The sequence below is a fragment of the Bufo gargarizans genome, chromosome 10, assembly GCF_014858855.1.
Source record: "Bufo gargarizans isolate SCDJY-AF-19 chromosome 10, ASM1485885v1, whole genome shotgun sequence".
Taxonomy (NCBI): domain Eukaryota; kingdom Metazoa; phylum Chordata; class Amphibia; order Anura; family Bufonidae; genus Bufo; species Bufo gargarizans.
Genome location: NC_058089.1, coordinates 61,529,537 through 61,553,812, shown reverse-complemented (window position 1 = coordinate 61,553,812; position 24,276 = coordinate 61,529,537). Strand labels below are relative to the sequence as shown.

Genomic DNA, 24,276 nt, shown 5'->3' with positions numbered 1-24,276 from the left:
CACAAAAAGCTAAACGTCGGATCCTGCAATGCGCCGAAACAACATTTAGCTTAAGGCCGGATCCGGATCAATGCCTTTCAATGGGCATTAATTCCGGATCCGGCCTTGCGGTAAGTCTTCAGGATTTTTGGCCGGAGCAAAAAGCGCAGCATGCTGTGGTATTTTCTCCGGCCAAAAAACGTTCCGGTTCGGAACTGAAGACATCCTGATTAATCCTGAACGGATTTCTCTCCATTCAGAATGCATTAGGATAAAACTGATCAGGATTCTTCCAGCATAGAGCCCCGACGACGGAACTCTATGCCGGAAGAAAAGAACGCAAGTGTGAAAGAGCCCTTAATCTGCTACTGTAAATAAGCATGGAAAACAGAAGTAGAACCGTTAAATTAAAGGGAACCTGTCACCGGGATTTTGGGTATAGAGCTGACATGGGTTGCTAGATGGACACTAGCACATCCGCAATATCCAGTCCCCATAGCTCTGTGTACTTTTATTGTGTAAAAAACAAAACTATTTGATACATATGCAAATTAACATAAGAGTCATATCTTACTTGTGTGACCAGAGAAGAGTCATATTTTCAAGCTCTGACTCATCTCTGGTTAATTTGCATATGTATCAAATCGGTTTTTCTACACAATAAAAGCACACACAGCTATGGGGACTGGGTATTGCGGATGTGCTAGCGGCCATCTAGCAACCCATGTCCTCAGCTCTATACCCCAAATCCCGGTGACAGGTTCCCTTTAAGGCTACTTTCACACTTGCGTTCAGAGCGGATCCGTCTGAGACGGATCCGCTCATATAATGCAGACGGTGGATCCGTTCAGAACGGATCCGTCTGCATTATATTGTAAAAAAAAGTGTCAAAGTAGCCTCAGACGGATCCTTCCAGACTTTACCTTGAAAGTCAATGGGGGACGGATCCGTTTGAAAATTGAGCCATAGTGTGTCATATTCAAACGGATCCGTCCCCATTGACTTACATTGTAAGTCTGGACGGATCCGTTTGCCTCCGCACGGCCAGGCGGAGGCCAAACGCTGCCAGACTGATGCATTCTGAGCTGATCCGCATCCACTCAGAATGCATTAGGGCTGGACGGATGCGTTCGGGGCCGCTTATGAGAGCCTTTGAACGGAACTCACAAGCGGAGCCCCGAACGCTAGTGTGAAAGTAGCCTAAGAGGTATACTTAGTGATGATAAACGTTACTTTTATTTCTTTGTCTTCCTCAGGTCTTGATTCCTGCTGACAGCACCGATCCAACCATTCTACTTCTGCTTTTCACGCTTATCTAATTACCTCTCCTGTACATCGCGCCTTCCGTGTGGGACTAAGAAGCAGGACCGCAGTCTAGGACAGGATTCCTCAAACTGCGGCCCTCCAGCTGTTGTAAAACTACAACTCCCACAATGCCCTGCTGTAGGCTGATACCTGTAGGCTGTTCGGGCATGCTGGGAGTTGTAGTTTTGCAACAGCTGGAGGGCCGCAGTTTGAGGATGCATGGTCTAGGACAGGCATGGCCAACCTGCGGCTCTCCAGCTGTTGTAAAACTACAACTCCCACCATGCCCTGCTGTAAGCTGATAGCTATAGACAGTCCGGGCATGCTGGGAGTTGAAGTTTTGCAACAGCTGGAGGGCCACAGTTTGAGGATGCATGGTCTAGGAACTCTGTTTTCTGGTCGGACAGAAACAAGCAAGGCGTTCTGCAGCTATTGGGACTACTCACAACAATATCTGGTAAGCACCACCATTACAGAAATGTAGTCATACATCTAGACGCTTTTGTCTTACGCAATCTGCTACTAAACATACATTTTTCTTATCTCTAACAGCAACAAGAAAGTTTTCAGAGCATTTTTAGCACAACTTTTACATGAGACTGGAGCAGTACACAAATTGAGAAATGTCATGTAACACACAGTAGACAGAAGTAAATGATCGCATTCCTTCACACCATGAATCCAAAAGTAACAGTGATCACAGCACCCTATGGCACAGCCGGTCACCCTGCCCTCGTAACAATCACTCACCATCGGCCATGGTTCTTGCTGCAGAATAACACGTCACAGGATGGAAACCACAATCAGAAGATATAAACGTCTATATACGCAGCGCAATCTATAATGACTTCACTCTTATAACGAGAGCGGTCTATCGCTGTGTGTATAGCCACTCTGGTGCGGCTAAAGCTCCGGCTGTATCTATTATATCTTTTACCCCGATGGCTCATTCGCACGACGATTCGTGGAAATGAGATAAAACCAATGTTGGCTATTTATAAAGGAAGGACAGCAGCACCGGTGACGTCACAGACAGCGCACGGAAACTTTGCCCTTGATTTAGCAACGCCCACCTGTGCGCTCATTGGTTAACAGGCGCTCAGGAGGTGAAAAGCCGATGAGCCCATGCAAATACAGCTGGGGGTAAAGGGGAAAGTAGACGTGGCAGTAAGCCAGGGTAAGGGTAGAGGCCGCGAGGGTGAAGAATGTAGAGCTGTGGGAGCATAGTACAAAGCTGAACCCTGGTGACCCAGCAGTGTAATGCTGCCATTCTCATTTTTTATTGGTCTCAGCCTCTCTTCCTATTCTTTCAGTATAGTAGGGCCATTCAGTGGATTTCCACTGATAATGGAAACGGGAGTTGCTCGCACAGAGCTGGCAGAAGCAGAGCTTGGTCCCACAGTATTGTCTGAATCCTCAGTTTCTGAGCTATCCACAATATAAGCAGATCTGGTCTAGGCAGTTCTTAGGGGGGTTTTGACCATACATTACCTACACTCTATATTGCCACTGCAAGCCTCCATGCCTCTCCTTAGATTTCTCCCCCCTACTCTTGGGCCCCCCAATTCAGGGCCGATGCAAGGATTTTTGTACACACAAGTGAATCTACTCGGTGGGGGTGATGTGACATGGAGGGGGATGAGAAATGTGACATGGAGGGGGATGAGAAATGTGACATGGAGGGGGATGAGAAATGTGACATAGGGGGTGATGTGACATGGAGTGGGAGAAATGTGAAATTTCTCCCCCTCCATGTCACATCACCCCCTGCTTTTTACATCACCCCCTTTGTGTCACATTTCTCCCCCTCCATGTCACATTTTAACCCCCTCCATGAAACCTTTCTTCCCCCCATGTCACATTTCCCCCCTCTATTAATGTTGTGTAAAAATAAACATTATGCGCCTCACCTGGACCTGGTCGTCTGCAGCAGCTCCCCTTCTCCTCTGTGTGGTCCTGGTATCTTCTCTCTGTGCTCCTGACAAGACTTTGAGGACCTTTCCCACTCAGCCATCAGTGGCTGCAGCGGTGTCATGTGTCAGACCAGTAATTGGCTCAGCAGGAAATCACTCCCTGACACGTGACACAGCTGCGACCACTGATTGGCAGAGTGGGAAAGGTCCTCAAACAACTTGTCAGGACTCGGGAGTCTAGAGAGAAGATATGAGGATTTACTATTGCGACAATTTAAAAAGTTGCTAAAAATTACGCAATTTCACTCCAGTGAGGACCATGCTTAGCTTATGCAGCTTTTTAATAGAACATGAAAATTTTTCGTAAAGCTGTGCGACTTTTGTAAAGCTGCTTACTGAAGGAAAAACTGCTACTGTCAAACCACATTTATCACAGTATTAAAGGACCATTAATAAATCTGACTTGGCCAAAAGTGACTTTAGACATATGTAAAAGTGGAGTAAGATATAAGTGTGATGATAAATCTGGCCCATAGTGTGGAACGGTTTTGCAAGTCTGTTTTCTGGAACTTAACCCATTAAAGACCGGGCCTATTTTTATTTTTCCTCCCCACGTTCCGATATCTATAACTTATTTTTTTTCCCATTCACATAGCCATATGAGGGCTTATTTTTTGTGGGACAAGATGCACTTTTTAATGCCACCATTTAATTTACCATGTCTTCTATTGGAAAATAGAAATAAAAAGTCTATGTGGAGTGAAATTAATTCCACCAGGTTTCTTGGGGTTTTGACATCAGTGTTCACTGTGCTCTAGAAATGACATGATGCCCTTATTCTGCAGCTCAATATTATTACAGTGATGCCAAACGTGTATCATTTTTATTTTATTTAACAGACAGTTAAAAAAATCTAAATTTTCTTTGCATCACCATATTCTTACAGCCATTCTGTGCTGTTTAAGGGATTGTTTTTTGTGTAACGAACTGTAGTTTTCTATTGGTACAATTTGTGGTATGTACGACTTTTTGATCACTGTTATTCATTTTTTGTGTTACATTTTAATAGTTCAGACATTTTCGGATGCAGTCCATCCACATTGTCCCCCAGTGAGATCCACGTCATAACGATCAGCCTCTGTGGCTGATCGCTATGCTGTGACTCATACACAGCGCTTATATTGGCAGGTATTGGTTGGTATATAGGTAGGGCCGGAGAACATATATCACCTAATAATGATCTTTCATAAGCAGACTATGAAGAAAGTAAGATACCTGTGTGGCCCTTCAGGGGCCCAGTTGACAAAGGTCAGAGAGGCTGAGCAGTTGTGAGAAGGAAAGCCACCGCCCAAATTTTCAAAATTAGAAGCTTGGCATTTTCCAGGTTAAAGGGAGTCTTTCACCTAAAATGACCATTACACAACACAAACATCATGATAACCATTACATTCCCCATATTATAATCTTACCTTTCATATTGCTGTCCGTCGCCTATTGTCTCTTAAAAACGCTTTTAATCCATATGCTAATCAGGTTCTGAAGGTGCCCAGGGGCGGCGTTTATGCGGCCGGTGCCCAGGCTCCACGGCGCTGTTCAAATCAAACCCCTCCCCTTTCACCCCTCTGGCCCGCCCTCGGTTCGTCAGATACCATCCTCCAGTTAATGACAAATCCGGCGCCTGTGCCTGCGCACTCCATTACCCACTAGGGCAGAGGCAGCAGAGCGTTTAATGCGCATGCGCCGGCCCGATCTAGCCGGCGGAAGTAAACTACCAAAATATCGGGATGTACGGGCCGGCGCATGCGCATTAAACGCTCTGCTGCCTCTGCCCTAGTGGGTAATGGAGTGCGCAGGCGCCGGCGCCGGATTTGTCATTAACTGGAGGATGGTATCTGACGAACCGAGGGCGGGCCAGAGGGGTGAAAGGGGAGGGGTTTGATTTGAACAGCGCCGTGGAGCCTGGGCACCGGCCGCATAAACGCCGCCCCTGGGCACCTTCAGAACCTGATTAGCATATGGATTAAAAGCGTTTTTAAGAGACAATAGGCGACGGACAGCAATATGAAAGGTAAGATTATAATATGGGGAATGTAATGGTTATCATGATGTTTGTGTTGTGTAATGGTCATTTTAGGTGAAAGACTCCCTTTAAAGAGGACCTTTCTATTATCTGCACTTACTATTATCCCTGGGCTCCGCTCCGTTCTTCCGTTACGTCCTCCGGTATGTTCGGGGACTTGGTTATAGTAGCCAGAGTCTGCCCTTGTTCTGCTAGGCGTCTCCTTCTCCTAGGCTGTAGCGCTGGCCAATCGCATTGCAGAGCTCACAGATAAAAAACCTCCCAGGCTGTGAACTCTGCGCTGCGATTGGCCAGCGCTACAGCCCAGGAGAAGGAGACGCCTAGCAGAACAAGGGCAGACTCCGCCTACTATAACCAAGTCCCCTAAGTCTCTGCCTACTATAACCAAGTCCCCGAACATACCGGAGGACATAACGGGAGAACGGAGCGGCGCCCAGGGATAATAGTAAGTGCAGTGAGATCCCTTGGCACCTCTGTATATGTCATGATACTTAGTTCACAATGTTTGGACCGATGAAAGGTCCTCTTTAAATGCCATACTTAGAATGGGCCAGCTAAGGAGCCTGCAGGGAATTCAGGATTCCTCAGAATTCGGTACAGTGGAGACAGGAATAGAGAAATCTGTTCCAAGGGAAACCGTTTTTGACAAGTGAGCAAAGTGGGGCTTATGCTGGGCGAGCACTCAAAAAAAGGAGAATTGGGGTCTTTGTCACGAACTATGGATCCGATCGCTCCGGATCCCACAGCCGTGATGTAGTGGTCTGTGACGGAGTCTGCGCACACACAGAGACCTCACGTGACCGGGGTATTACCATCCGGCTAACACCCCCCACTACACTTCGGTAACTGCCACCACGTGGGTTCCCGGTCCACGAGCCGACTATCCGGGTCATTCACTATCACACAGATTAGTGGATGAACCGGATATCACTTACTGACCAACCGCAATCAATCACCCCCAGCTACAATTCCTAAATGCAATTTAACTAACTACCTGGTAACGTCTCTTCAAAGGCAAGGTACGTTGTTCAGCAGCTTAGAATATGGAAGACTTGGCTATTTAGATTTTATAATCTTTAATAAGAGGTAAAAAGCAGTGCATACAAGTCTAATGAAAATGACTATAAAACTACAGAATAATAATAACAATATAAATAATCACGACAGTTCAAATGAAAGGGAAAAAGATGAAAGAATACTTAGTTTCTCTGGAGGGTTTCAGATGGTCGTTCATATGTCCTTTTTGAATCCTTGCAAACCCCTTTTTCAGTATGTATCAGGGGAGACCCTCAAAGTTCTTCTGATACAGGGATATGCCGTCAATGTCCAATTAAGTGTCTGGTGATGTTCCATGGGTCTCTCTCCTCTGTCCTTGTGCATGGATTTTTATGAACTCTCCCATGGGCAGGAGACTTACTCCTGTCAGCCAATGGCAGCAGAGTGACTGTGAAGCTTAGGGATTGGCCCCCAAGTGTTTTATGACCCCATCAAAGTTCAGTTCCTACAATGAGGATTATACTTAAGCTCGTATCTCCTTGATACATCGGCATATTTTTATACAGAATACATATTTGCGATCCTTATTTATTTACCTACAGAATGAGACCACACACGGTAATGCTGGGACCTGTAGTTCTTCTACCACCCATAGGTCAGCTACGGAATCACATCCTCTAGTCATATTTGATACCCAATTAACCCAAATACTCTATAGAGCCTGGATCTGGTGTCAGAAAGGGCATAAGTTGTTTCATAAATGAAATATGAAAGTGGACTGGTTTTATGCCCAGAGCTAATTAGGGGCTATTAGCTCTCCTCAAACCAGACCTGGAAATTAATGACGTCATGCTCCAGCCAGGCTTGACAGCGAGCTGATCTTATCTTAAAGGACAAGATGAGCTGGGCCTGGTATAGCCTTTATGACCTTTTATAGCTGGCCTCAAAGAGTAGTGGTAATAAAAGTGTCCATCTATATCATAGGTGACCCAGGCTTCAGGAAGATGAGAGTTCACTGTTTTTTACATAGGCCAGAAGCATATAATATGGCTACCCAGAGGAATTATGTATCTATGCCGAGACTGCCCGATCCCCTGAGGACGCCATATCTATGGCGAAACATGTCGGGGGGCAGCGCTTAAGATTTTAGAGCACAGTGGACCAACCTAGGGTGCGCCGGCTAGTGAGCAGCAAGCTGGTAGAAACAAGTGACTGCGCCGTTATGAGAAGACAGCATAGTCATAGTTAATGCTGCAATTCTAACCATAGACCGAACGGAGGGAATAAGATAGGCAGCAGGCAGCCACCCCAGCATCCGCATAATCACTAATAAAGTTACGATACAGTGCCAAATAAGGCACTCGCACTGAGCAGTTCGCTAACAATGTTGCAATTAACTGCTACACTATAACGGATATAACATCCATCTAAGTATACAGAGAGGCTAACAGCTACAGTCATGTGAAAAAATTAGGACACCCTTTGAAAGCATGTGGTTTTTTGTAACATTTTTAATAAAAGGTTATTTCATCTCCGTTTCAACAATACAGAGAGATTAAAGTAATCCAACTAAACAAAGAAAACTGAAGAAAAGTCTTTTCAAGATCTTCTGTAAATGTCATTCTACAAAAATGCCTATTCTAACTGAGGAAAAAGATAGGACACCCTCACATGTATTCCCTCTTAAATTGGCTCAGATCTCACACAGGTATATCACACCAGGTGCACATAATTAGTAGATCGTTACTCTGCATGTTGAATGAGGCTTGCCCTATTTAAACCTCAGACATTTAGTTTGGTGTGCTCCTGACTGTTGAAGTGAGAGTGAGCACCATGGTGAGAGCAAAAGAGCTGTCAGAGGACTTCAGAAAAAAGATTGTAGCAGCCTATGAGTCTGGGAAGGGATTTAAACAGATCTCAAAAGATTTTGAAATCAGCCATTCCACTGTCCGGAAGATAGTCTACAAGTGGAGGGCTTTCAAAACAACTGCCAACATGCCCAGGACTGGTCGCCCCAGCAAGTTCACCCCAAGAGCAGACCGCAAGATGCTAAAAGAGGTCTCCAAAAACCCTAAAGTGTCATCTCGAGAACTACAGCAGGCTCTGGCTACTGTTGATGTAGAAGTACATGCCTCTACAATCAGAAAGAGACTGTACAAGTTTAACTTGCATGGGAGGTGTGCAAGGAGGAAACCTTTGCTTTCCAAGAGAAACATCGAGGCCAGACTGACATTTGCCAGAGATAAAGTTGACAAAGACCAGGACTTCTGGAATAATGTTCTTTGGACAGATGAGTCCAAAATTGAATTATTTGGACACAACAGCAGAGGACATGTTTGGCGTAAACCAAACACAGCATTCCAAGAAAAGAACCTCATACCAACTGTGAAGCATGGAGGTGGAAGTGTCATGGTTTGGGGCTGCTTTGCTGCAGCAGGACCTGGTCAGCTCACCATCATAGAATCCACGATGAATTCTACTGTGTATCAGAAGGTGCTTGAAGAACATGTGAGACCATCAGTTAGAAAATTAAAGCTGAAGCGGAACTGGACCATGCAACATGACAATGACCCAAAACATACTAGTAAATCAACCAAAGATTGGCTGAAAAAGAAGAAATGGAGAGTCCTGGAATGGCCAAGTCAAAGTCCAGATTTGAATCCCATTGAGATGCTGTGGGGTGACTTGAAAAGGGCTGTACGTGCAAGAAACCCCTCAAACATCTCACAGCTGAAAAAGTTCTGCATTGAGGAGTGGGGTAAAATTTCCTCAGACCGATGTCGAAGACTGGTAGATGGCTACAAGAACCGTCTCACTGCAGTTATTTCAGCCAAAGGAGGTAACACTCGCTATTAGGGGCAAGGGTGTCCTATCTTTTTCCTCAGTTAGAATAGGCATTTTTGTAGAATGACATTTACAGAAGATCTTGAAAAGACTTTTCTTCAGTTTTCTTTGTTTAGTTGGATTACTTTAATCTCTCTGTATTGTTGAAACGGAGATGAAATAACCTTTTATTAAAAATGTTACAAAAAACCACATGCTTTCAAAGGGTGTCCTAATTTTTTCACATGACTGTAGCTGAATTAAGCTATAGCTGACATTGTCAAACAACTGCCAGTGAAACCATACATCCAGTATAGCACCTGAAATGGCCCACTGATGAAAGTTTTAAATTTATGATTTAAGCAGGTTAGTTATAAGTTTCACTATCTATTAAACATGATCAATTAAAAGTTAATTTTTACTATATACAAATCGTCATATAACAATAAAAATAAAAACAAACGCACGTCAAGAGCAGGCAACCAGTAGTGTAATCACTAAATGTAAAATACAATAATAAGTGCCTCTACGTGCGTTGGGTATACACCATTGTAATATTCATGTATCTATGCCGTCACACTTCATCCAAGTGAGGAGGGAGAACACAAATGTTCAATATTAACCCGTTCCAGGGAGGATTGGCGACTAGTGATGAGCGGCAGGGGTCATATTCGAATTCGCAATATTTTGCGTATATTTAGTAGAATATTTGCAAATTCGAATATTTGTTATATTCTGTTGTAAAATTATTTTTATTAAGGGTTTTACATGAAGTCTTAAATAACATTCATTGAAATACAAGCGTATATAAAAATAAGCGCCATTAAGACATAAGAATATATCAGCTATACACTGGCAATGAGGTAGTTATATTCAAATGGCTCAGGTGTTAGCTTGACCTCTCGACAATGTATTTTTATAGTTCAATATAGGTAACAAGTAATAAGTCCTATAGGAACATAACCGGGTTCCAGGCCCTATGTACAATCCAGGTCCTGCTTGCTACAATCATTTTTATTAGGGATTTAGGTATCTGAGAAGTGTCTCGAATTGAAAAGTGGTGCGGGCATCCCAGTGCACTAATTGTTCTAAGCGGTACAGCTGGTCACATTTCTGTATCCAGTGTAGAAAGTTGGGGAGTCTGGAGACTTCCAGTGCACCGCTACTAATAGTCTGGCTGGCCGCAGCTAACAGTGTAATGGTCAGGTTTCGGGTGTGTTTGGCACACTGGAACTCTCCAACTATTCCAAATGGGCATAATTTCGGTGAAACCGGAACCGAGGCCCCACACACCTCCGAGATGGTTTTGCATATCTTTTGCCAATAGTTGAATTTTTGAGCAGGTCCACCATATATGCCCATGTGTCCCTGTGCTATTATTACATCTCCAGCATTCAGGGCTACAGTCAGGGAATATACGGTTTAGTCGCTGCGGGGTATAGTACCATTGCATTACTTCTTTATAGCTATTTTCTTGTAACTTCACACTTCTGGACACCTTCGAGAAGTTCAACAATGCTTGCTTAGAGTCATTAGGGGTAAAATAAATATCTAAATCCCTCTCCCACCGTTCAAAGCATGGGAGGGTTTGGGGTTCTGTCAGTGACATAAGCAAGTTGTATAGTTTGGATATTTTGCTCTTTGGTTTGTAAAGGTAATTTCTCGAATACTGAAAGTTCCTGTGGGTCAGTGAAATTTATTAACTGTTTTTTTATGGTCTGAATAAAGTGGGCCAAATGAAAGGTAGATGGGCTGCCGATCAAGGGGTGAGTTTTCAAGACTACAAAGGATGGGACATCATTATCTGGATACAACTCTAAGGCCAGGCTGTCGAAAGTCTTCACTCTTTCAGGTAGGGTCTCTTGAAAGTGGGTAGTGGATTGAAAAAGTACATCTCTTACTTGCATCAGTGTAAGATAATTAGGGGAGAGCTGATTCAACCAGTTAGAGTTTAACCATATGCAGGGGCGTTGCTAGGGTCTCAAAAGATCTGGGGCACACAATAAATATGTTGCCCCCTCCCCCCGCACTTTGCTGTATTTGCTATACAGCAGCACTTACCTGTCACATCCAGGGCCCCTAGGTGACATCTCCTCTCTGTCATCATCTTCTCTGTAGATCTTCTCCACTCGGTCCGGACACTTCTCTCAGCCGCCTCGTCTCTGCAGAGTGTGACACACAGACATCTTAGCTTCCTCACATTCTATCATTATCCCCCCAACTGGAGTCCCCACAGTCTTATCCTGCTGCTTGTGTGTAGCTATAGGGAGTGCAGAGCTAGCAGTCACTACCGGGCCCAGGAGCCTGAGGGGGCCCAAAGACACTTGTGCAGCATAAGAAGACACACAAAGCACTGAGGGAAGGGGAACCTAAGCTGAACTCTTGCACCGGGGCCCATGAGCCTTTAGTTACGCCCCTGCCCCCAATACTCCCAAATACTATCCCGAAGAAACATTACTGCCCCCCATAGTAATTGTGCTCCTCAAAGTCCCACCAATAGTAATTCCCTTCTAGAATGTCCTCATTAGTAACACTGCCCCAACCGTGATAATGCTCCTCAACAATGCCCCCCATTATTAGAAGAGCCCTCCCATATTAATACCATCACAGAGTCCCCAGTAGAAATAAGGCCCCCTATTGTTCCCCCAGTGGTAATAAAGCTCCCTACAGACCCCTCAGTAGTAATAAGGCCCCCATAGTGCGCTTAATAGAAATAAGGCGGATCTATAAGACCCTCCTATAGAGCCCCCAGTAGTAATAAGACCACCTATAATGTCCACTGGATCTGCAGTGCCCCCTGCAGTTATAATCCTCCCTCCACCATACAGTCCCATGTAAATAACATCACCTCCTCCCCAGCCGCCTCCAACGCACAATCCCATGTAAACATCCCCCCCAAGGCTACTTTCACATTTGTGTTCGTGCGGATCTGTCCTGTACTTGTACAGGACAGATCCGCACCGAGAATACAAACGAATGCGTCCGTTCAGGACCGATTAGTTTGTATTAGATTTGAATTTCTAAGTCTCAATACGGATCCGTCCTGACTTACATTGAAAGTTAATGGGGGACGGATTGCAATTGCACCATTTTGTGTCAATGCAAAGGGATCTGTCCCCATTGACTTGCATTGTAAGTCAGGACGGATCCGTTTGGCTCTGCAAGGCCATGCAGACACAAAAACGCTGCGTGCAGCATTTTGGGGTCCGCCTCCAAAACGGAATGGGGGGGCTCTATGGAGCCGAACGAATGCATTCTGAATGGATCCGCATCTATTCAGAATGCATTGGGGTTAAACTGATGCATTTGAGGCTGCTTGTGAGAGACCTGAAACGGATCTCACAAGCAGATCCCCAAACACAAGTGTGAACGTAGCCTAAACATTAAGTCCCATGTACATAAAAATCATTCCCCCCCACCATCCCTATCAACATACAGTCCCATGTAAATAACATCACTCCCTCCCCCAGCCACCTCAAGCACACAGTTTCATGTCAATAACATCCCTCCCTTCAGCCCTAACATACATCCCAGTTGAATAACTACAACTCCCAGCATCTGCCTCTCCCTTAACTTACCTCTCCTCATGTACAGATATCACCGTTAGGCTCCTTCTCCTCTTCACTCCGGTCCAATCCTGCACTGGTCACATGATGGTGACAGACATCATCCAGGTCATCCTATCACAGCCTGTTTTGCTGATCACATGACCTGTGAGTGCGAAGCAGTTTCTCTGCCTTAGTACGGTCTAGAAAAAGCAGGGAACGAAGTGGGATGGATGACAGATCATTTTCAACCAATAAATCTAAACGATTACCATTTGGTCTCAACCATTCTAAGCACTAGAGATGTCGCGAACATAAAATTTTCCGCTCACGAACGGCGAACACGAATTTCTGCAAATGTTCGCGAACGGGCGAACCGCCATAGACTTCAATAGGCAGGCAAATTTTAAAACCCACAGGGATTCTTTCTAGCCACAGTAGTGATGGAAAAGTTGTTTCATGCTGGAGTGGGATCCATGGCAAAACTCCCATGGAAAATTACATAGTTGACGCAGAGTTGGATCTTAATCCATAAAGGGCATAAATCACCTAACAATCCCAATTTTTTTTTTTTTTAACAATGTGGTTTAAAACATCCAGTGTGTGTGTGTATACGATCAGGTAGTGTAAGGGTTGCGCCCGCTTCACAGACATTGACAGACCAAACTCCCCTTTTAATGCACCGCAAACAGTCCATTTGCCCAACCGCAAACTTCCCATTTGCACAAGGTTGGATACCAAGCTAGCCATGTCCCGTTGATGTCATTGAAGGTTTCTTCCTCCACCCAGCCACGTACAACACAAAGGGTCCCCGAAAGGTGAATTGAATTGATTTTTTATACGGGGAGATGGTTAAAAAAACGCTGGCTCCCTCCCCTTTGTTTGAATCCACGGTCACTGCGTCTGCGCCATGCAATTTACTGTCACACACGATATGAGTGGTATTTTCTGTAGTACTATTCTCATCAGTTTAATCCCTGTTACGTCCCATATCAGGGATTGCCTTTTGTAAAAACAAATTTAGGCCGGGTACCTTCGACTGCCTTCACAGTGACAGATCAAACTCTGATACACCAAACTGAATTGATTTTAGGAACCGGGAGATGGAAAAAGCAGCTTGGTCGGTCCTCTTACTCCCAAATTGGGGCACTGCGCAATCTCATCAGTTTAATCCCTGTTACGTCCCCTATCCGGGGACGTGTGTCGAATTGATTAACCATTGTCGAATTAACGAACCATTACAACATCCTGCAATAATTTAGTTCTAAGCTTTGTACTTGCTTTGTATTGGAATTGATGGGGATTTTTTAAATTGTCTGCATTATTTCTAGAGACTTTATTATGATTTTTTTATTTTATGTATTAAAAACCCATACAACTTAGAAAAAACTTTTTTATTTTTCATTTTTATTTTTATGAAAAATAAGTGTATTGTTGCAGCCGCTGTTGTAGCAGCGGCCGTAAAAATTGATGTTTTCAAGGCAGAAAGGTGACTAAAACATTGCGGCTTGAACCCTAGTTGGTGTCGGAGAATTCACGAAAGTCATCCGGTATGCAGACATTAAATACAGCAGCGTGGGGACCATTTTGTGGCCAAGGCATGTCATCAGGCTATTTGTTAGTCAAACTTATCCCCCACTGTCAGTCCCTTCGGGATCTATGCCTCATTAATCTTAATGAAGGTGAGGTAATCAACACTTTTTTGACCGAGGCAACTTCTTTTGTCAGTGACAATGCCTCCTGCTGCACTGAAGGTCCTTTCTGACAGGACACTTGAAGCGGGGCAGGCCAGAAGTTCTATCGCAAACTGGGATAGTTTAGGCCACAGGTCAAGCCTGCACACCCAGTAGTCAAGGGGTTCATCACTCCTCAGAGTGTCGATATCTGCAGTTAAGGACTCTTTCACATCTGCGTTCTTTTCTTCCGGCATAGAGTTCCGTCATCGGGGCTCTATGCCGGAAGAATCCTGATCAGGACTATCCCCATGCATTCTGAATGGATAGAAATCCGTTCAGGATGTCTTCAGTTCCGGACCGGAACGTTTTTTTGGCCGGAGAAAATACCGCAGCATGCTGCGCTTTTTGCTCCGGCCAAAAATCCTGAAGACTTGCCGCAAGGCCGTATCTGGAATTAATGCCCATTGAAAGGCATTGATCCGGATCTGGCCTTAAGCTAAACGTCGTTTCGGCGCATTGCCGGATCCGACGTTTAGCTTTTTCTCAATGGTTACCATGGCTGCCGGGACGCTAAAGTCCTGGCAGCCATGGTAAAGTGTAGCGGGGAGTGGGAGAGCAGCATACTTACCATCCGTGCGGCTCCCGGGGCGCTTCAGAGTGACGTCAGGGCGCCCCAAGCGCATGGATCACGTGATCGCATGGCACGTCATCCATGCGCATGGGGCGCTCTGACGTCACTCTGGAGCGCCCCGGGAGCCGCACGGACTGTAAGTATACCGCTCCCCCGCTCCCCACTACTACTATGGCAACCAGGACTTTAATAGCGTCCTGGCTGCCATAGTAACACTGAAAGCATTTTGAAGACAGATCCGTCAAGTGGAATACACACCGGATCTGGACAACGCAAGTGTGAAAGAGGTCTAAAGGTTAGATAGTCAGGCAACTGGCGGTCGAGTTGTTCTCTAAGGCTGGATCCCGAAGGGCTGTGGCGATGTGTAGGACTGAAAAAGCTCTGCATGTCCTCCATCAAAAACACATCTGTAAAGCATCCTGTCCTTGCCGTCGTGGTAGGAGGAGGATTACTTTCACCTCTTCCCCAGCTAGATTCCAGTTGTGCTGTGACATCCCCCTTATAAGCTGTGTAAAGCATATTTTTTAGTTTGGTTTTGAACTGCTGCATCCTTTCTGACTTTCAGTAATTTGGCAACATTTCCGCCACTTTCTGCTTATACCGAGGATCTAGTAGCGTGACCACCCAGTACAGGTCGTTCTCCTTCATCCTTTTTATACGAGGGTCTCTCAACAGACATGACAGCATGAAAGACCCCATTTGCACAAGGTTGGATGCCGAGCTACTCCTTTCCCGTTCCTCGTCCTCACTGATGTCATTGACGGTCTGTTCTTCACCCCAACCACGTACAACACCATGGGTCCCAGATAGGTGACAACAACGAGCACCCTGGGATGCCTGCTGTGGTTGGTCTTCCTTCTCATCAAAGCCACATTCCTCCTCTGACTCCTCTTCCTCATACTCCTCTTGCAGCGTTGCCGCAGGTCCGGCAAGCGATGATGACTAGGCTGTTTCTGGTGGTGATGGTGACCACAACTCTTCCTCTTCACGCTCATCTACAGCCTGATACAGCACTCTTCGCAGGGCACGCTCCAGAAAGAAAACAAATGGAATGAGGTTGCTGATGGTGCCTTCGGTGCGACTGACTAGGTTTGTCACCTCCTCAAAAGGACGCATGAGCCTACAGGCATTGCGCATGAGCGTCCAGTAACGTGGCAAAAAAATTCCCAGCTCCACAGAGGCTGTCCTAGCACCCCGGTCATACAAATACTCGTTGATGGCTTTTTTTTTTGTCGGAGCAGGCGTTCGAACATTAGGAGTGTTGAATTCCAACGTGTCGGGCTGTTGCAAATCAAGCGCCTCACTGGCATGTTTCGGCGCTGAATGTCTGAAAAGTGCGCCATGGCCGTGTAGGAACGCCTGAAATGGCCACGCACCTTCCTGGCCTGCTTGAGGATGTCCTGTAAGCCTGGGTACTTAGACACAAAGCGTTGTACGATGAGATTCAACACATGTGCCATGCACGACACATGTGACAACTTGCCCAAATTCAATGCCGCCAGAAAATTGCTTCCATTGTCACACACCACCTTGCCGATCTCCAGTTGGTACGGGGTCAGCCACTGATCCACCTGTGCATTCAGGGCAGACAGGAGTGCTGGTCTGGTGTGGCTCTCTGCTTTCAGGCAAGTCAACGCCAAGACAGCGTGACACTGTCGTATCCGGGATGTGGAATAGCCCCTGGGGAGCTGGGGGGAGTCAGTTGATGTGCAGCCAGATGCCGCAGCAGAAGAGGACTCAGCCGAGGAGGTTATGGAAGAGGATGGAGTAGGAGGAGTAGAGGAGATGGCAGTAGGCCTGCCTGCAAGTTGTGGCGGTGTCACCATCTCCGCTGCAGAGTCACGTATTCCATGCATGGCAGCAGTCAGCAGGTTGACCCAATGCGCAGTGTAGGTGATATACCTGCCCTGACCGTGCTTTGCAGACCAGGTATCGGTGGTCAGATGGACCCTTGCCCCAACACTGTATGCCAAAGATGCCATGACTTCCTTTTCAATCCACTGAGTAGAGGTTTGGGATTGCCTTTTTTGAAAAAAATAATTTGTCCGGGTACCTTCCACTGTGGTGTCCTAATAGCAACAAATTTTTTGAAGGCATCAGACTCCACCAGCTGGTAAGAGTTCCGTCAAACCAGCTGTCAGACGCCGGGCAAGGGGGTGACTCTGTGACATTGGCTTCTTACGCTCAAACATTTCCTTAACAGACACCTGACTGTGGGCAGATGAGATGGAACTGCTGAAGGTGAGAGGCGGAGTGGCGGGTGGTTGAGAGGGGGCAAGGAGGACAGCAGTGGTTGACGTGCCTGAAGATGCTGGACCAGGAGGAGGATGGTGGCTTTGAGTTTGTGTCACGAGGGTGTCAAGAGCCACGCCTGACTCCGTTGTACCCGGGGTCAGGAGGTCGCAGCGGTTGGCTGCACGCTCTATGTCAGATAGGGAAGTTTCCTTATTGTAGCTTTCTGGGTTTGCTTTACAAACCCTTTTGGCTCACTCAGGGATCCGTAGCTCCTTCTCTCAGCTGTTCCTTGTCCAGCACTCCCAATCCTCCTTATATTCCCCTCTCACACTTCTCTGGTTGCCAGATATAGAGCTTCCTGCCTGGACATCTATTCTGACCCACTGGAGCTGTGTTGCTGCGTTCTCTGAGTGTTGCCTTAGAACGCTACCCTCCGGATCCCTGTTGGACCTTTGTGGACAATTGTTGCCGTCCACCTGGGTGTTTGTGTTTGTCTGTGTTTGTCTGTCCTCTCCCTGGTGTTTCCCTCAGGGCAGTCAGGTGCCAGCTGCAAGGTGAGTCAGGGGTCACCACCTTTCCCTCTCCCTTGGGCAGGGCTTTCCCTGTTTTCCTCCCTGTGCGTGTTGCCGGTCATTACAGTTTGTCTGCTGCTTGTACTCATGTGTTGATCCCATAGGCGTTTGTGATGTGCGATCATGTGCCTTCGCAAAGCAGTTGTACCTAGGTGGGTGTTGGATTTCCCACGACTCAGTTTCTTTTTGCACAGGTTGCAAATGGCATTGCTGTTATCGGAGGCAGACACACAAAAAAAATGCCACACTGCTGAGCTTTGCAATGACGGCATTCTGGTGGTGGCAACAGCATGCGTTGATTGGCGTGCTGTCTGGCTGACCCCGGGTGCCGATACATGCTGTCTGACTGTGCCACTAGCTCCTTGCGACGATCTCCCCCTGCTTCCAACTCGTCTCCTTCTTCTCTCTGTCTCCCCTTCCTCTCTTCGAGCAGGCACCCACGTGGCATCCACGGACACATCGTCATCATCAACCACTTCACTTGTATCTGACACCTCAGCAAAGGAAGCAGCAGCGTGTACAACATCATCATCACACTGTACGTCCATGTGTGTAATGCTGCCTGACTGAGACATATCCGTATTATATACAGCCTCTGGCAATAATGGTTGGCAATCACTAATTTCATCCAACTGATGTGTAAATAACTCCTCTGAGGGATCAAGTGAAGCGGCTGTGGTGGTGGTGGTGGTGGTGGTGGTGGTGGTGGTGGCGGCGGTGGGCGGGAGAGTGGTAACTTGAGAGCAGGTGACCAAAGCTGAGCTGGAGGAGGATGGTGCGTCGAGGTTCTTAGCGGAAGCTGTTGAAGATTGGTTGTCCTGTGTAAGCCAGTCAACTATTTTCTCTGAATTTTTGGGGTTCAGGGTACGTGGCCTCTGAACATTGGGAATTATTCCAGGGCCAGTGGAAATCACAGCACCACGACCACGATGGCCCCTGTGGGGTGGCCTGCCTCTGCCTGTCTTTTTTCTTTTTTTCTTTTTTTTCTTTAGATAAGTGGTACTATGCGTGCAAGGTACTGTGCCATCCTATATAAGTGGTGGGCAGTGGGCACAGTACAGTCTGTGTGGGCCTGACACACGGTGGCTTCCAACTGGGATTATATCACAGAAAAATATTAAATAGTATCTGCAAGGTATTGTCTGTGACACCCTGTATGAATGGTGTGCACACAGTACTGTCTGAGACTGAGCCTGCAGCCTCTCACACACGGGCAGGCAACTGCAATATATACACTGCTCAAAAAAATAAAGGGAACACAAAAATAACACATCCTAGATCTGAACTAATTTAATATTCTTCTGAAATACTTTGTTCTTTACATAGTTGAATGTGCTGACAACAAAATCACACAAAAATAAAAAAAGGAAATTAAATTTTTCAACCCATGGAGGCCTGGATTTGGAGTCACACTCAAAATTAAAGTGGAAAAACACACTACAGGCTGATTCAACTTTGATGTAATGTCCTTAAAACAAGTCCAAAATGAGGCTCAGTAGTGTGTGTGACCTCCACATGCCTGTATGACCTCCCTACAATGCCTGTGCATGCTCCTGATGAGGTGGCGGACGATCTCCTGAGGGATCTCCTCCCAGACCTGGACTAAAGCATCTGCCAACTCCTGGACAGTCTGTGGTGCAATGTGACGTTGGTGGATAGAGCGAGACATGATGTCCCAGATGTGCTCAATTGGATTCAGGTCTGGGGAACGGGAGGGCCAGTCGAAAGCATCAATGCCTTCGTCTTGCAGGAACTGCTGACAGACTCCAGCCACATGAGGTCTAGCATTGTCTTGCATTAGGAGGAACCCAGGGCCAACCGCACCAGCATATGGTCTCACAAGGGGTCTGAGGATCTCATCTCGGTACCTAATGGCAGTCAGGCTACCTCTGGCGAGCACATGAGGGGCTGTGCGGCCCTCCAAAGAAATGCCACCCCACACCATTACTGACCCAATGCCAAACCGGTCATGCCGGAGGATGTTGCAGGCAGCAGAACGTTCTCCACGGCGTCTCCAGACTCTGTCACGTCTGTTATGTGCTCAGTGTGAACCTGCTTTCATCTGTGAAGAGCACAGGGCGCCAGTGGCGAATTTGCCAATCTTGGTGTTCTCTGGCAAATGCCAAATGTCCTGCATGGTTTTGGGCTGTAAGCACAACCCCCACCTGTGGACGTCGGGCCCTGATATCACCCTCATGGAGTCTGTTTCTGACCGTTTGAGCAGACACATGCACATTTGTGGCCTGCTGGAGGTCATTTTGCAGTGCTCCTCCTGTTCCTCCTTGCACAAAGAAGGAGGTAGCGGTTATGATGCTGGGTTGTTGCCCTCCTACGGCCTCCTCCACGTCTCCTGATGTACTGGCCAGTCTCCTGGTAGCGCCTCCATGCTCTGGACACTACGCTGACAGACACAGCATACCTTCTTGCCACAGCTCGCATTGATGTGCCATCCTGGATAAGCTGCACTACCTGAGCCACTTGTGTGGGTTCTAGACTCCGTCTCATGCTACCACTAGAGTGAAAGCACCGCCAGCATTCAAAAGTGACCAAAACATCAGCCAGGAAGCATAGGAACTGAGAAGTGGTCTGTGGTCACCACCTGCAGAACCACTCCTTTATTGGGGGTGTCTTGCTAATTGCCTATAATTTCCACCTGTTGTCTATCCCATTTGCACAACAGCATGTGAAATTGATTGTCACTCAGTGTTGCTTCCTAAGTGGACAGTTTGATTTCACAGAAGTGTGATTGACTTGGAGTTACATTGTGTTGTTTAAGTGTTCCCTTTATTTTTTTTAGCTGTGTGTGTGTGTGTATATGTGTATATTGGACACACCTTCTCATTCAAAGAATTTTCTTTATTTTCATGACTATGAAAATTGTAGATTCACACTGAAGGCATCAAAACTATGAATTAACACATGTGGAATTATATACATAACAAAAAAGTGTGAAACAACTGAAAATATGTCATATTCTAGGTTCTTCAAAGTAGCCACCTTTTGCTTTGATTACTGCTTTGCACACTCTTGGCATTCTCTTGATGAGCTTCAAGAGGTAGTCACCTGAAATGGTCTTCCAACAGTCTTGAAGGAGTTCCCAGAGATGCTTAGCACTTGTTGGCCCTTTTGCCTTCACTCTGCGGTCCAGCTCACCCCAAACCATCTCGATTGGGTTCAGGTCCGGTGACTGTGGCGGCCAGGTCATCTGGTGCAGCACCCCATCACTCTCCTTCATGGTCAAATAGCCCTTCCACATGTGTTAATTCATAGTTTTGATGCCTTCAGTGTGAATCTACAATTTTCATAGTCGTGAAAATAAAGAAAACTCTTTGAATGAGAAGGTGTGTCCAAATGTTTGGTCTGTACGGTGTGTGTGTGTGTATATGTGTATAAAAAAAAAAAAATATATATATATATATATATATATATATATATATATATATGCATATATACAGACTGATGTACCATCCCTGAAAAGGGCTTTTTGGGGTACTATCAGGACGCTGTCCTTACAGCAGATGAGTCTGTGGACATAGAACATGGTCTTAAGAAGTGTTCTGTGACCAAACCATGTTACATATGGTATGTCCCATGAACCTATTAGATCTTCTAACCTTTTGGGTAGTGGGAGGAAGTTTTCTCTAAACAATTGGGAATAATCTCGGGTGAGCTTCACTCCTAGAAATGTAACAGAGAGTGGTCCACTGAAAGGAAGTGAGCTTCTGCACTTCAGCCATGTCTTTCAGAGGGAGCTAAACATTCAGGACCGTGGATTTGGACAAATTTACCAAAAAGTTGGAAAGAGTTTTTAATGTCTGAAGCGTAGAAACAATTGCTGGGAAGGCAACTTTAGGGTTCGAGATCAGCAATAACACATCTGCAAAGGCTGCAGTTTGATGGGTTGTACATTGCCATAACCCCTTTTATAAATGTGTCTGGGATGCCGAATTTGGACATAGTTAGGGTAATAAATAACCAGTCTACTCTGTCAAAAGCTTTTTCAGCGTCTATACTAAGAGTAGCTAATGGCGACTTTGTTTTCTTTTTTAGTTGCATTAGTTGGATAACTCTAATAATGTTGTTCTTTCCTTCCCTTCCAGGTATAAAGCCCACCTGTTCTGCTGATATAAGCTCCGGTAAGTATATTTTTAACCTGTTATCTAACATTTTCGCATATACAGGGAGTGCAGAATTATTAGGCAAATGAGTATTTTGACCACATCATCCTCTTTATGCATGTTGTCTTACTCCAAGCTGTATAGGCTCGAAAGCCTACTACCAATTAAGCATATTAGGTGATGTGCATCTCTGTAATGAGAAGGGGTGTGATCTAATGACATCAACACCCTATATGCATAATTATTAGGCAACTTCCTTTCCTTTGGCAAAATGGGTCAAAAGAAGGACTTGACAGGCTCAGAAAAGTCCAAAATAGTGAGATATCTTGCAGAGGGATGCAGCACTCTTAAAATTGCAAAGCTTCTGAAGCGTGATCATCGAACAATCAAGCGTTTCATTCAAAATAGTCAACAGGGTCGCAAGAAGCGTGTGGAAAAACCAAGGCGCAAAATAACTGCCCATGAACTGAGAAAAGTCAAGCGTGCAGCTGCCAAGATGCCACTTGCCACCAGTTTGGCCATATTTCAGAGCTGCAACATCACTGGAGTGCCCAAAAGCACAAGGTGTGCAATACTCAGAGACATGGCCAAGGTAAGAAAGGCTGAAAGACGACCACCACTGAACAAGACACACAAGCTGAAACGTCAAGACTGGGCCAAGAAATATCTCAAGACTGATTTTTCTAAGGTTTTATGGCCTGATGAAATGAGAGTGAGTCTTGATGGGCCAGATGGATGGGCCCGTGGCTGGATTGGTAAAGGGCAGAGAGCTCCAGTCCGACTCAGACGCCAGCAAGGTGGAGGTGGAGTACTGGTTTGGGCTGGTATCATCAAAGATGAGCTTGTGGGGCCTTTTCGGGTTGAGGATGGAGTCAAGCTCAACTCCCAGTCCTACTGCCAGTTTCTGGAAGACACCTTCTTCAAGCAGTGGTACAGGAAGAAGTCTGCATCCTTCAAGAAAAACATGATTTTCATGCAGGACAATGCTCCATCACACGCGTCCAAGTACTCCACAACGTGGCTGGCAAGAAAGGGTATAAAAGAAGAAAATCTAATGACATGGCCTCCTTGTTCACCTGATCTGAACCCCATTGAGAACCTGTGGTCCATCATCAAATGTGAGATTTACAAGGAGGGAAAACAGTACACCTCTCTGAACAGTGTCTGGGAGGCTGTGGTTGCTGCTGCACGCAATGTTGATGGTGAACAGATCAAAACACTGACAGAATCCATGGATGGCAGGCTTTTGAGTGTCCTTGCAAAGAAAGGTGGCTATATTGGTCACTGATTTGTTTTTGTTTTGTTTTTGAATGTCAGAAATGTATATTTGTGAATGTTGAGATGTTATATTGGTTTCACTGGTAAAAATAAATAATTGAAATGGTTATATATTTGTTTTTTGTTAAGTTGCCTAATAATTATGCACAGTAATAGTCACTTGCACACACAGATATCCCCCTAAAATAGCTAAAACTAAAAACAAACTAAAAACTACTTGATATTAATGAGTTTTTTGGGTTCATTGAGAACATGGTTGTTGTTCAATAATAAAATTAATCCTCAAAAATACAACTTGCCTAATAATTCTGCACTCCCTGTATGGGGACATTAGCTCAACTGGGGGCATTACAAGGGGGTATTTTTTGCACTGTCATATTATAAGGATAATTATTACTACTGGGAGGGGGCATTATGGTGGGATTTATTACTCCCCCATGATATGACACCCTAGTAGCAACACCAGCCTCTCCCTGCTCTGCTATCCCTCTGCTCCTTCTCTAAATCCTTATTATGAAATCTTTCTCATTAGGATAAAGCACAACATCAGCTCCGCCGAGCCCCCGGCCAAAGTGTGGAAGTGGTGTCCGAGATCCCCAAGGGCCAAGCCAAGTAACTGTAAGTTTTCATGTGAAATATGTTTGTTATACACATATAGCCTACACTGTGGAGTCTGTTCTATAAGCACCATTGTTTTGTGGACAGAAAATAATCTGAAAGTGCCCCTCCTGAGACCAGGCTCTGGATCCGCCACTGGTTGGAAAGGACCCTCCATAGACGACCTAGGACTGCTGGCCTTGCAGTTCAGGAACTCTATGCAGACTACTTTTACAGCCCAGAGGGGTCCTTGCCATGGCAGAGGGACGCTATTCGTGGCAGTTTTTTAAATCTTCTGGCCTCTTTAGTTGTTTATTATTTTGTAGATAGTTTATAAAAATTTACTGTGGTAGTTGAGTGTAGGGACTCGCAAGACACTGAGGATGTCATGGTCTTACCTTCTTGCTGCTCTCCTTCGTTTGACATGTGCTGGCGGCCATCTTGGTTTCTGGGTTTCTTGTAGCCTTCCACACTCCTCCTTCCCACTGGGAGGAGCTGGATGCCTAGCTCATATATATAGGAGGTCTG

General features: G+C 45.8%; 1 protein-coding gene and 1 long non-coding RNA gene across 4 annotated transcripts in view; one reads left to right on the top strand and one right to left on the bottom strand.

Moving 5' to 3' along the window:
• The window catches only part of LOC122920736 (phosphomethylethanolamine N-methyltransferase-like), a 283,047-nt gene extending 280,142 nt beyond the window's left edge, over positions 1–2,905 (bottom strand). For 2 of the 3 annotated variants that reach the window (XM_044270449.1, XM_044270450.1), the window contains exon 1: positions 2,035–2,905. In XM_044270449.1, the coding sequence (XP_044126384.1) occupies positions 2,035–2,044 (10 nt within the window). In that variant the 5' untranslated portion in view covers positions 2,045–2,905. The remainder of the gene's footprint in view (positions 1–2,034) is intronic. The other variant, XM_044270448.1, reaches the window with a different exon arrangement.
• On the top strand, positions 1,578–23,746 carry LOC122920737. The gene is made up of 3 exons (XR_006386932.1): positions 1,578–1,741; positions 21,856–21,891; positions 23,684–23,746. It is a non-coding gene; the product is annotated as an uncharacterized LOC122920737 (long non-coding RNA).
• The last annotated feature ends 530 nt before the right edge of the window (positions 23,747–24,276 follow it).